At 44.2% G+C, this 13,397-nt stretch overlaps 1 protein-coding gene across 2 annotated transcripts in view; it reads right to left on the reverse strand.

Moving 5' to 3' along the window:
* Window positions 1-13,397, reverse strand: part of LOC122941457 (formin-like protein 21b) — a 281,089-nt gene that overhangs the window by 103,830 nt on the left and 163,862 nt on the right. For both annotated transcript variants that reach the window (XM_044298723.1, XM_044298724.1), the window contains 3 exons: window positions 8,681-8,771; window positions 7,712-7,798; window positions 6,167-6,319 (listed from right to left, as the gene is read on the reverse strand). In XM_044298723.1, coding sequence (XP_044154658.1) covers window positions 6,167-6,319; window positions 7,712-7,798; window positions 8,681-8,771 — 331 coding nt within the window. The remainder of the gene's footprint in view (window positions 1-6,166; window positions 6,320-7,711; window positions 7,799-8,680; window positions 8,772-13,397) is intronic.

Consider the following 13,397-nt stretch of genomic DNA (forward strand, 5'->3'; position numbering starts at 1 on the left):
GACGGGCCGGGAACAGGACCTGTAGAACTAGACTCCTCACTCGGAGCAGCCTTATGACACCACACAGTAGAATGGTCAATTGATTGGCACAGGGAGCATGATGGTGCCTTAAGCCCGGCGAAATGCCTACAAAAAATCTCCGTATAAATATTGGCCCAGTTTGTAAGAAACTGGAACTGACTTAAAGTGGCAGCTGCCTTGGCCGAGAAAGAACAATGGTAGTCATAGAAGGAACTACCACCATACTTGTACCCCAACTCCGTTATCCTGAATCAAGTTCTTCCCTTCTCTCGGGACAAACTGAACAGATTACGTCTCTGTACAAACTAAATGCGAGCAAAAACTCAGGTACCGTGAGCTTGCGGTTCAGCCTGTGGTCCCAGCCTTTCAGGATCACTGACACATCCCCACAGGCAATTACCCTACTATCAGAAAGATCCCGGGTAGCGAACAGTAAGGATGCTAGATTGACATCCCTACCTTCCAGGATGTCCTTCTTTAGATTAACAGGAACAAAATGTGCCGGCATAATACTGGGCGCTGTCACAGGGACACCTGCCCCTGTCGCCGTAGATGTGGATGGAACAGCGGCATCGATGGTCTGCGGAGTGGTGGAAAAACTACGAGACTCAACCGCTTCCAACCTGGTTTGCACATCCGTGACAGACGAAGTTAAGTTATTCAACATCAGATGGATTTGTGTCAGAGAGCTCTGAACTGTGACCATGGAGACTTCTTCCTGCTGCTGAGGGCCTGAGTTAACGACCAATAACCGGTATAACTCAGCCTTCCTAGCAGAAGCGGGATACGAAATACCCCTTCTGGACAACTCCGCCATCAGCCTAGGGATGGTCCAAGTGCGAAGAGACAACACACTGCCCCCTTCTGACATCCTGGCGGGGTTCTCGTCGACCGAAGCCTCCACTATGTCTGAAGCACGTGACATACCCTGTGGATACAGTATGCATAAATCAACTCCTGACTGTCAACCGACACCGGAATGATGTGACGTGGCTGTGAGTAGGCCGAGACCCATGCAACTGTGAAGAATATGAGTGAAAAAAGGACGAGAGGACCTGAGCCAAGGAGAAGCGATAGCTGAACCTAGAACACCCCGGTGAATGGTGAGTCTGACAGTGGCACAACTGACCCACTACCAGAAGGAGAGAATGGAATAGTAACACGACATATCTACTGCCATACTGTACCCTGATGGTTGAACAACGTGCAGAATATGTTTGAAGAAGGACGACACAGATCCTGGAATAAAATCACATGTAAGATCCTCGCGTACGTCATACCGCCAGGCGTAGAGGCGTGCGACCAACAATACGGAGATCCTCTAACTAGCACCGAACAAATATATCGCCCCCTCCCTAAAAAACTCCATCAATCAAAGCATGTGTTATACTCTTTTATAATTATTCCCTCTTTTTTTTCATATACCCCCCCCACTTTTTTTTTTTTTTTTCTAACTAATTTTCCCATGGTGGTCATAGCTCTGGTGGCCACTAGATGGAGCCAACACAGAGCACAGAGCTATGGACTGCACTGCCGGCAGTCACCACCGGAGGGAGCCTGCACCATCCAACTCTGCTCCATGGACTGCATTGACTCCAGTAGCCACCAGGGGGAGCCCACACAGTAACCGGCCGCCTGCAGCTCGGACAGACTGCGGAGGAGACCGCAAGCAGGAACGCTGGGGTGAGTGCGCCATGACATGGGCCAGTGCGGGCATGGGGGGCATGAGGGGGGGAAAAACAATCTGCTGCCGGGGACCCTGCCTAACTAGTGGCACAGTGGCCCGTGCCAGACGTTAAGGGGGGGAGAAAAATTCGAATCAGGATCACGCTGATCCCTGTACCCTACGATTCATACCATGTGGGAGCCGGGGCTGCCTGGCAGACGCTCCGGTGCAGTGTGGCTCCCTCTTACCTAGGGAGCCGGCACTGCCGGCCGGACTTTGTGAACCGAGACTGCAATGTGGCAGTCACTTACCTGATCTAGTAGCTTGCGCACGAAAAAACAAACTTCTAGGACCAGACGCAATCCTCACGCACGGAACGAGGGCAGAGTTTGACACGTCGTTCATTGAAGGAGGGGCAGAGGTGCCATGATATAGGCAACCGTGCCCCTCCCACAAATACAGGCCAATGAATTGGCCTTAACACTTATCACGCAACGCAGGCCCCATAGAAGTGAATGGGGCTGAGTGAAAATCACAAGCATCCGCAAGCAAGTGTGGATGCGGTGCGATTTTCACGTGTGGTTGCTAAGATGACAGTCTATTCAGTGTATTATTTTCCCTTATAACATGGTTATAAGGGAAAATAATAGCATTCTTTAATACAGAATGCTTAGTAGGTGGTCAATTGAGGGTTAAAAAATAAAATTAATTAACTCACCTTCTCATCTTGATCGCGTAGCTGTCAATTGACTGTCAATTGACTACCTACTAAGCATTCTGTATTAAAGAATGCTATTATTTTCCCTTATTACCATGTTATAAGGGAAAATAATAACATCTACACAACACCGAACCCAAACTTCAGTGAAGAAGTTCGGGTCTGGGTACCACAAAACGCATTGCACCCGTGCAATAGAAACTGAAAGACTGAACGCAATCACAGTGAAAACTGACTGCAATTGGGTACCTACTCGCGCGGGTTTGCCGCAACGCATCCGGACCTTATCCGGACACGCTCGTGTGAACTCAGCCTAACTCTTCTACACTGGCTCTTCCACTACATCAACTATGCTGCATCCAAATCTACTACATTGACTCTGGCACTATATCAGCTCTGCTGCATCCAATTCTACTATACCAAGTGTGCTTCAAGTCTGTTACGGCTTCACTACAATTCACAGCTCAGCATCCGTTTAACACTACTACATCTATTATGCACCAGGTCTTCTTCAAATCTGCTTTATTACTGAATGTCCCCAGCTCAACATAAGCACCACCACCCACCAATGCTGCATCTGTACTTCCACTCTGCTGCACCAGCACGACATGTCTGTGCCACTCAAGACCTGCTCATCCAGACCAGAGGTCTAGTGGAGACTGTGGAGTCACCTTATCATGTGAGACATAACAATTGTGGGTTAAGCGCCCTGACTACTGATGCTATTATGTACAGTATAAGCTGTATACTGTAAGTGGTGACATCACAGGTAGCCTATGATGTGGAGGTGATGCCCAAGGGTATGTATGGAGCAGGCTAAAAGCCTCCATGCATGGTGGGTACCCACTCCATACACATCGGGGGCAGGTTGTGTTATACAGCTGACAACTGCCACAAAGAATAGTTGTCATGTCATAGTGAGCAATGAAAAAACAATGGCATATATATATTTTTCCTATTCCACCCCACAAATAATTTTTTACAGTTAGGCTATTTTCACACTAGAGGTAGGAATGATCCGACAGGCTGTTCACCCTGTCGGATCCGTCCTGCCGCTATTTCGTCGTGCCGCTGGACCGCCGCTCCATCCCCATTGACTATGATGGGGACGGGGGCAGAGCTCCAGGGCAGCACAGCAGTGCACGGCGAAAGGCCGTCGGACTAAAAGTACTGTATGTCCGACTTTTTAGTCCGGCGGCCTCTCACCGCGAACTGCCGTGCTGCGCCGGAGCTCCGCCCCATCCCCATTATAGTCAATGGGGACGGAGCGGCGGTCCGGCGGCACGCCGAAATAGCAGCAGGACGGATCCGACAGGGTGAACAGCCTGTCGGATCCGTCCTTCCGCTAGTGAGCAAATAGCCTAAGCAATACATTATATGGAACATTAAATGGTGTCATTAAATAGTACAGTACAACTGGTCCTGCAAAACAAACACTTGCTATGTTGGCGTAAAATTCAAAAAGTTATGACTCATACCAACCACCAACTTTGAGAAGGTCGGTCCTGGGGAAAAGAGGATACTAGTAGCTTTCCTCTATACCTAGAAGTCATCTCAGCTCTGATCGGGTCTATAATAATTAACTGGGGAGTTTCTTTAATAATCTATAAACTGCTCAAAGGTCACATTTCAAGCCAGGAAAATCAATTGAAAATTGAAATTTCCGCACTCTCCAAACTCGTGCTCAATATGTTTGTACTGGTTTCTCATCTTTTAAGGGACAAATCAGATTATAAGCAGCCTATAATCTGATTTTCTTCTTAAAGGATGAGAAACCAATTAAAACACGAGTTTGGACAGTGAGGAAGATTGATTTATCAATTGTTTAGAAACCTAATCAACACCTCCGTAATTTTCCTCCTCTATCCAGCGAGGACACCAACACACCAAATATGATGCCCATTGCGGCGTAAATGATCCAGATGCACTCCTGCTTCATGACCATCATGGAGACCAAGAGACGCACTCTGACAACATGTAGAGGACCTACATCCAGACCAGGTGTGCGCAAACAAAAGTCATCAGTAGTGTTGAGCGAATTGAAGCATCTGAAATGGAATTCGATCCGAAGTTGAGGAAAAATTTGATTTGCAACTAATCAAAAAAATGTCGCGCTTTGTGGTAATAAATCTGTTTTTTCCTAAAATGGCGGCTACACGTGTTACACATGTTATGTGAAAGTAAGAAGCACAGGAACGCGAGATCACCCATAAACGTGACAAGTGCTAGAGACAGTGTTGCTAAAAGCTTTTAATTGGGTAATATTGGATAGGGAGAGTTCAGGGACAGTGTAGGGAAATCATAGGGAGAGTTTTTACACACTGTAGGGAGAGCATAGGGAGAATGCAAGGACAGTGCAGGGACTGTAATCTGAAGCTGAAGGGATCCAGTTTGCATCAACCCCTTTACAGGGCACAGAGGTATCTATTTAAGCCTTTGATGACGGGCAAATTTCAATTTTTTGTTTTTTTTCTCGTTTTTTACTCCCAGCCCTTTCTAATGGCACTATTTTTGGCTGCATATAATGTTGAGGGGACCGGGAAAAACCGCAAAGCCACAACAGTTTTTGGGGTTTTGTTTTTACGGCGTTCCCTATACCATAAAACTGGCCAGTTTCAGTATGAATCTGAAAATACCACATATGTGTATTTTTAATTGTTTTTTTTAATGAAAAATAAAAAATAAAAAATAGATTTTTTTTCTTTTAGTCTCCATATTCTGAGCCCTATAACTTTTTTGTATTTATGTGTGCAGAGCTGTGTGAACACTAATTTTTTGTCTGGGGATCTGTACTTTTCAGTGATACCATTTTGGGTTTATGTATGACTTTTTGATCACTTTTTATTTAATTTTCTGTGGACAGAGAAGCGACCAAAAAACCAACTAATCGCTCACTTTGACTTGTTTTTCCGCTTCACCGTTTTCCGTACGGGATAAAAAAAATTATGTGTTAATAATACGGACATTTTTGCACTCCAGGATACCTACCTATGATGTGTATATTTAAATTATGTTTTTTTTTTGTTTGTTTTAGGGAAAGGGGGGTGGTTTGAATTTTTATATTTTCTTTTTTTTTTAAATAAAAATATTTTTCTATTTTTGCACTTTTTTTTATAGTTTCCATAGGAAACTCTCTAAACTCCCATAGGGAACTATAACAAGCAATCATTGTATTGCTTTTCTCATAGACTCCAATATATTATATTGGAGTCTATAAGGGATTTTACTGTGTTTCTATGGAGCCCTGCCTGTGGCAGCCTCTTCTCACACAGGAGGACAGGGATTGCTGCTAACACACTCCAGTGCCCCCATTTCCACCGTAGCCGTATAGTGGTCGGGAAGGGGTTAAACTGTGTCCACCTAGTTTAATAGATAAACAATTCTTTTACACATTAATTCTCAAATTGGGTGAATAATCTGTCCAGTTTTACAGTTACTGGGGTATCCACCTTGTTTAATAAATAAGCAATTCTATTAGGCCTTGATTTTCAAATTGGGGTAATTAAGCTGTTTAAGTCTACTGTTACTGGAGTGTCCACCTGCCGGTCACTACTGTTTCCCTACCAGAAAGGACTAGCTATGCATGTGGCTGCAATGTACAGTGATGTACACCGAGATACTAGTCATCAGCATGGACTGGTCAGCACAGCTGACATTTAAATTTCTGGGAACCAATCACTGCATGCAGAGGAAGGAGGGCTATCATATCATGTTATGAAGCAGAAGTTAAAATACTCAGAGAGATCAAGTATCATACGAACTTTTGTCAGGGTGGACAGCTGGAACCCCTTGGCTTTCCCTTTGCCTGTCCTTTCATTGAGACAGTTGCCCATGGCCAGGATGTATGCAAGTACTGCTGGGAAGGCCTGGCTGTGGAGCAGCTGCTTACAAGATTTGATCTTCTGTGATATGAGCTGCAAACAAAATAACATATTGTCTTTCATTCATCATAGATTATAAAATGTGTCTCATTTATCATACATACTAGATATGATACAATCAGCTGCAGAAAGGATAACACAAAAAGACATTCAGTACACCATGAGAAGACAATATGGAATAAAGTGATAGAGGGTTTGGGGTTCAGGCATAGAGGCATCTCTGTGAGGGAACAAAAATTGAGCAGACGTGGCAAACACTGAGGCCTAGACATCTCAGTCACCCACTTTTATAATTGTTTATTCAAACAAAGACAAAGGTACCAAATTACTAGTCATGTGACACCAAACTTCTAGTCATGAGTGGTTGTCACCGCCAGTTCTGTGAGAAGGTCTGACAGACGTTCTTCTCTACCTCTTGTATGATGTTCTTTGTTTTGGTTTCATTTTCTCATCTCTTTTCCTTCTGCCAGGTGTCACTTATTTTGACTAATCATTTTCCTTTATATTCCCTCCCATACTGCCTCACTTTGCGGTTTATACTACTTTCAAGTGTTCACTGCTGGAGGCTGCTTCTGCTGTTTGCTCAGATAAGTCCTTTACTTTATTGTGTTTCCTTGCTGGCTTGACTCTAGGTGACCCTGACTCTGTCTGTATTAAGTGCAGGGAGCCGGTGGTCGTGTCTCCTCACTATTATAGGGTTTTCAGGTGTCACACAGGCTTAGGTACGAGGGCATGCAATTGTCTACAATCGAGACCCTTGCATGTTCATAGCAGTCAGGGAGAGCTCTTAGGGTTTTATAGGGCTCACCTATAAGCTCCTTAGTTTGGGTCAAGCCAGTCGCTCGTTTATTTATAAGTTCCAGCTATCTGCAAACTTCATCCATGACAGTGGTTGAGGCAGCAACTCACCATGGATTTCAGGGGCCACAGTACCATGACACCAGAACACTGAACCACAATCACAAAGGAATGGGGCATCAAACTACCAATCATGAAGGACTAGGACATGCAATGACTAGTTATGAGGAATTGGGGCACTAAACTACTGGTCATGATGGACTCAAACTAACAGTCATAAAGGACTGGAGAACAGTACCAAGACACCAGAACACTGAACCACAATCAAAAGGGAAGGGGAATAAAATCACTGGAGATCATAGGCTAGTTATGGTTAAAAAAAAACTGTGGATACAGACCAGGGAGACATGGTTCTATTTTTGAGCTGAATCCCTGATGATGGCATAAAAAAGATAGTGTGATTAAGACTGTTGAGAGACAATCCCTATAGGTGCTGTAATAGTTCAGTCCCTTACGTACAATCTGATAGACAGTGGAAAGCTGCTTTTAAGGTGACAGCATCCTCCTGGGCCCCACTGCAACAGGCCAGATTGAACATGTGATATGAATGCCACTGCCCCCACTTACCGGCTGTATATCTTTCATATACAATGGCAGCTCTCTTATTGCTAGTAAAACATCAAGTCGGGGGCACAGATCTGGGATCTTGCACATCTATAAGAAATGATGAGAAATTATTTGAAGATGCAACCTAACATGAGTGTGATGGCTCTCAGCTATGTAGACCCTGTCATGTTCCAGAAGGCATTAGTCACCTCTGGACTTTTAAGGTAAGAAAGGAATATTATAAGAATGAGTGAGTCAATTTTACCAATTCAGAATTCGTGCAGAATTTCTCAAAAAGTTTGGATTTTAGCAAACCAAAAGTTTTTGCGATTCCTTTCAGTTGGGGAGAGAGAGAGAAGAGAAGAGAGAGAGAGAGAAACTGAAAGAGAGGGAGAAAAAGAGAGAAAGAGAGAGAGACCAGTGTCTCATACAGGAACCCAGGTCTTTCTGGGTAACTACCCTTTAACAAAGCTGAGCAAATACAATTTGCTTGGCTGCCTGAGAGGCCTTGGTTGTGGTACCATTTCTTCTTATGGTGGGTGTGAAGTATGTGTGAGGAGTTTAGGAAGCCAGTCAATGCTTCCCTGAGTTTCTGTGAATAAAATATGAAAATATATGGACTTCCAGCCTCAGAGAATAAACAAAACAGGTCCCATTCACTGAGAGTAGGCAGGGATCTTGAAATGGTGAGGAAATGAAATGAAGTCACATACAGTGACAGCAATCACAATGCAGTTCTCAGGCCATTCAAATGTGTAGATGGATTATATCTAGGGGGAACTGTGACATATTTGCTTTCACTTTCCCAGCAGCAGATAGATACTAACAGCTTTGGTTACTGTCTCTTTAAAACAAATGGGTGTGATCAGTAAGTCTTTATATTGTTACTTTTGTATCAACCAACTTTAGACTATTGTAACAAGTTTAAAAAGCTTTACATCATATCTCCCTGTTACCATAGATACATAATGTATAAATATCTCTCCATACCTGCAGCATAAACTGATCCACAATGTGCAGCTCTGCTGGGGAACCTTTATAACCTAAGTACATGCTTCGATCCTTTGCAGTAGGAACATATCTGTAAAAAACACAAGGAATAAACACTCAGGATAACCAGAACTTTAAGGCCGGGTTCACATCTGCGTTGTGAACTCCGGCACTGTAATCCAGTCACTGTATCGGCTTTCAGCCAGATAAAAAAAATCTTCCAGCACCATTTTTTGTCTGGCCAAAAGTCGGCATATATGCCGGAAAGCTGCCGGATCCTATTACAGTGAATGGGGATCCAGCGGTGCACGATGGTATCCGGCTATGGTGAACTCCGGAAGTCTGTTCCTGCACCGGATGTGAACCCAGCCGAAAGGGAACTAAGCAGCTGGAAGCTGTAGGGGGCTCTGCTCTTGGGATAATGGGAGGTTCAGCTTTTATTGACTGCTGGCTGAAAACTCAGGAGGAGAAGACTTAAGGAGCTTGTAATGTTTGGTTGACAATACTGTGGTTATGTGAATTTAGTACACTGTGGTGGTCATTAACATTTGTTTTATGCCACTTTGTGGCTTAGTTAGGTCGCAGATTTTGTCGCAAAGGTGTTTTGCTTTGTGTCATTGTCTTGTTGGGATGGTAAGCCCAACCTGAGGTTAAGAGCACTCTGGATCAGGTTTTCGTTTAGAATATCACTGTGCTTTGGTCTATTCAACTTTTCCTCAACTCTAATAAGTCTTCCTTTCCAGCCACTGAAAAACACCCCCACAGCATGATATTGCCTTCACCATATTTCATGGTCTTCTGCAGGCGATGAGCAGTGCCTGGTTTCATCCAGACATGACACTCAGCATTAAGGCCAAAAAGTTCAATCTTGGTTTCATCAGACCAGAAAATCTTGTTTCTCACAGTTTGAGAGTCCTTCAGGTGCTTTTCTGCAAACTCCAGACCAACTCTCATGTGTCTTTTCCTGAGGAGAGGCCTCTATCGGGATACTCTGCCATAAAGCCAAATTAATGGAGTGCTGCAGTGATGGTTGACCTTCCCCATCTGCACACAGTATCTTTGGAGCTCATTCTGAGTGACCATTGGGTTCTTAGGCTACTTTCACACTTGCGTTCGGAGCGGATCCGTCTGGTATCTGCACAGACGGATCCGCACCTATGATGCAAATGCTTAGATCCGTTCAGAACGGACCCGTTGCATTACCATGAACAAAAAAAAATAAAAAATATATTTTTTTTGTTCATGATAGTGCAAACGGATCCGTTTTGACTTTACATTGAAAGTCAATGGGGGACGGATCCGTTTGAAAATTGAGCCATACTGTGTCAACTTCAAACGGATCCGTCCCCATTGACTTACATTGTAAGTCTGGACGGATCCGTTTGCCTCCGCGCGGTGAGGCAGACATCCGAACGCTGCTTCCGCCTGCTGAGCGGAGCGGAGGACAGCCGGAGCCAGACTGATGCATTCTGAGCGAATCCGCATCCACTCAGAATGCATTAGGGCTGGACGGATCCGTTCGGGGCCGCTTGTGAGAGCCTTCAAACGGAACTCACAAGCGGAGCCCCGAACGCAAGTGTGAAAGTAGCCTCACTCAGCTCTCTTACTAATTATTCTCCCTGCATTACCTAGTTTGGTGGGACAGCCAGCTCTAGGAAGAGTACTGGCTGTTTTAAACTTGTTCTGTTTAATAATTATGGAGGCCACTGTGCTTCTCCAGATCTATGCCTTAACACAATCCTGTCTCTGAGCTCTATACAGGGAGTGCAGAATTATTAGGCAAATTAGTATTTTGACCACATCATCCTCTTTATGCATGTTGTCTTACTCCAAGCTGTATAGGCTCGAAAGCCTACTACCAATTAAGCATATTAGGTGATGTGCATCTCTGTAATGAGAAGGGGTGTGGTCTAATGACATCAACACCCTATATCAGGTGTGCATAATTATTAGGCAACTTCCTTTCTTTTGGCAAAATGGGTCAAAAGAAGGACTTGACAGGCTCAGAAAAGTCAAAAATAGTGAGATATCTTGCAGAGGGATGCAGCACTCTTAAAATTGCAAAGCTTCTGAAGCGTGATCATCGAACAATCAAGCGTTTCATTCAAAATAGTCAACAGGGTCGCAAGAAGCGTGTGGAAAAACCAAGGCGCAAAATAACTGCCCATGAAGTGAGAAAAGTCAAGCGTGCAGCTGCCAAGATGCCACTTGCCACCAGTTTGGCCATATTTCAGAGCTGCAACATCACTGGAGTGCCCAAAAGCAGAAGGTGTGCAATACTCAGAGACATGGCCAAGGTAAGAAAGGCTGAAAGACGACCACCACTGAACAAGACACACAAGCTGAAACGTCAAGACTGGGCCAAGAAATATCTCAAGACTGATTTTTCAAAGGTTTTATGGACTGATGAAATGAGAGTGAGTCTTGATGGGCCAGATGGATGGGCCCGTGGCTGGATTGGTAAAGGGCAGAGAGCTCCAGTCCGACTCAGACGCCAGCAAGGTGGAGGTGGAGTACTGGTTTGGGCTGGTATCATCAAAGATGAGCTTGTGGGGCCTTTTCGGGTTGAGGATGGAGTCAAGCTCAACTCCCAGTCCTACTGCCAGTTTCTGGAAGACACCTTCTTCAAGCAGTGGTACAGGAAGAAGTCTGCATCCTTCAAGAAAAAACATGATTTTCATGCAGGACAATGCTCCATCACACGCGTCCAAGTACTCCACAGCGTGGCTGGCAAGAAAGGATATAAAAGAAGAAAATCTAATGACATGGCCTCCTTGTTCACCTGATCTGAACCCCATTGAGAACCTGTGGTCCATCATCAAATGTGAGATTTACAAGGAGGGAAAACAGTACACCTCTCTGAACAGTGTCTGGGAGGCTGTGGTTGCTGCTGCACGCAATGTTGATGGTGAACAGATCAAAACACTGACAGAATCCATGGATGGCAGGCTTTTGAGTGTCCTTGCAAAGAAAGGTGGCTATATTGGTCACTGATTTGTTTTGTTTTTGAATGTCAGAAATGTATATTTGTGAATGTTGAGATGTTATATTGGTTTCACTGGTAAAAATAAATAATTGAAATGGGTATATATTTGTTTTTTGTTAAGTTGCCTAATAATTATGCACAGTAATAGTCACCTGCACACACAGATATCCCCCTAAAATAGCTAAAACTAAAAACAAACTAAAAACTACTTCCAAAAATATTCAGCTTTGATATTAATGAGTTTTTTGGGTTCATTGAGAACATGGTTGTTGTTCAATAATAAAATTAATCCTCAAAAATACAACTTGCCTAATAATTCTGCACTCCCTGTATGCTGTTTTTTCCTCCTCACGGCTTGGTTTTTGCTCTGATATGCATCGTCAGCTGTGAGACCTTATATAGAAAAGAGTTGGCCTTTCCAAATCATGTCTAACCACAGTAGGACTCCAAGGTGTAGAAACATGTCAAAGATGAGCAAGAGAAAGGGGAGACCCCAGAGCTAAATTTCAAGTGTCATAGAAAAGGGTCTGAATTCTTATGCCCGTGCAAAATTTTAGTTTTTGCTTTTCAATAAATTTCAAAAATTTTGTCACTTTGGGGAATCGACTGCAAATTAAGAAAATTTGATTTTTTTAAAAATTGTAGCACAAGGCCTCAACATAACAAAATATGAAAAAATTGAAAGTGTCTGGAAAATTTATGAATATATTGTATTTGGCATATTAGGGAAACTCCACTAGAGATAATTCTAAAAGCTGCCATACACATTCATTAGATGTTAGGGAAACTGTCGTTCAGTCGAAAGCAATCTCCTTTGACTCCCTCCCTACTCCCCATGTACATACACAATCTATAAGGAGAGGGGAGAAAGCCGCTGCTAGACACTTCTGATGGCAGGTTGAATCCCCAGAGAATAAAAAGATCACTTTGCCGGATCCTTCACTCCCCAAAATCATCTGTTTGGGGTTAAAGGGGTCGTCCCACAAAACAATATTCTATAGTGTTCAAACCAGCACCTGGATTGGAATACTTTTTTAATTGTATGTAATTAAAAAATTTGCATAGCCACTGAGCTATCCAATGTATCTGTATAGTGCCACCTGCTCAGTTTCATCCGTCAACTGCCTCCTGAGATGTGATAGGTAGAGAGCTTCTGCAGAATGGACACGCCCCCTTAAAGAGGACCTTTCACCGATTATTACACTGTGAACTAAGTATACAGACATGGAGAGTGGCGCCCGGGGATCTCGCTGCACTTACTATTATCTCCGGGCGCCGCTACGTTCTCCCGCTATGCTCTTCGGTATCTCCGCTCACTAAGTTATAGTAGGCTGAGATTTCAGTCACTAAGTTATGGTAGGCGGAGTCTGCCCTTGTTCTGCTCTAGCGCTGGCCAATTGCAGCGCAGAGCTCATAGCCTGGGAGGTTATTTTCTCCCAGGCTGTGAGCTCTGCAATGCGATTGGCCAGCGCTATAGAAGAACAAGGGCAGACTCCGCCTACCATAACTTTGTGACCGGAGATACCGGAGGGCATAGCAGGAGAACAGAGCGGCGCCCAGAGATCTCACTGCACTTACTATTATCCCCGGGTGCCCAGAGATCTCACTGCACTTACTATTATCCCCGGGCGCCGCTCTGTTCTCCTGCTATCCCCTCCGGTATCTCCGGTCACATGTCTGTATACTTAGTTTACAGTGTAATAATCGGTGAAAGGTCTTTTTTTAACTGCC

Source organism: Bufo gargarizans, chromosome 6 (assembly GCF_014858855.1).
Source record: "Bufo gargarizans isolate SCDJY-AF-19 chromosome 6, ASM1485885v1, whole genome shotgun sequence".
In the NCBI taxonomy this organism is placed as follows: domain Eukaryota; kingdom Metazoa; phylum Chordata; class Amphibia; order Anura; family Bufonidae; genus Bufo; species Bufo gargarizans.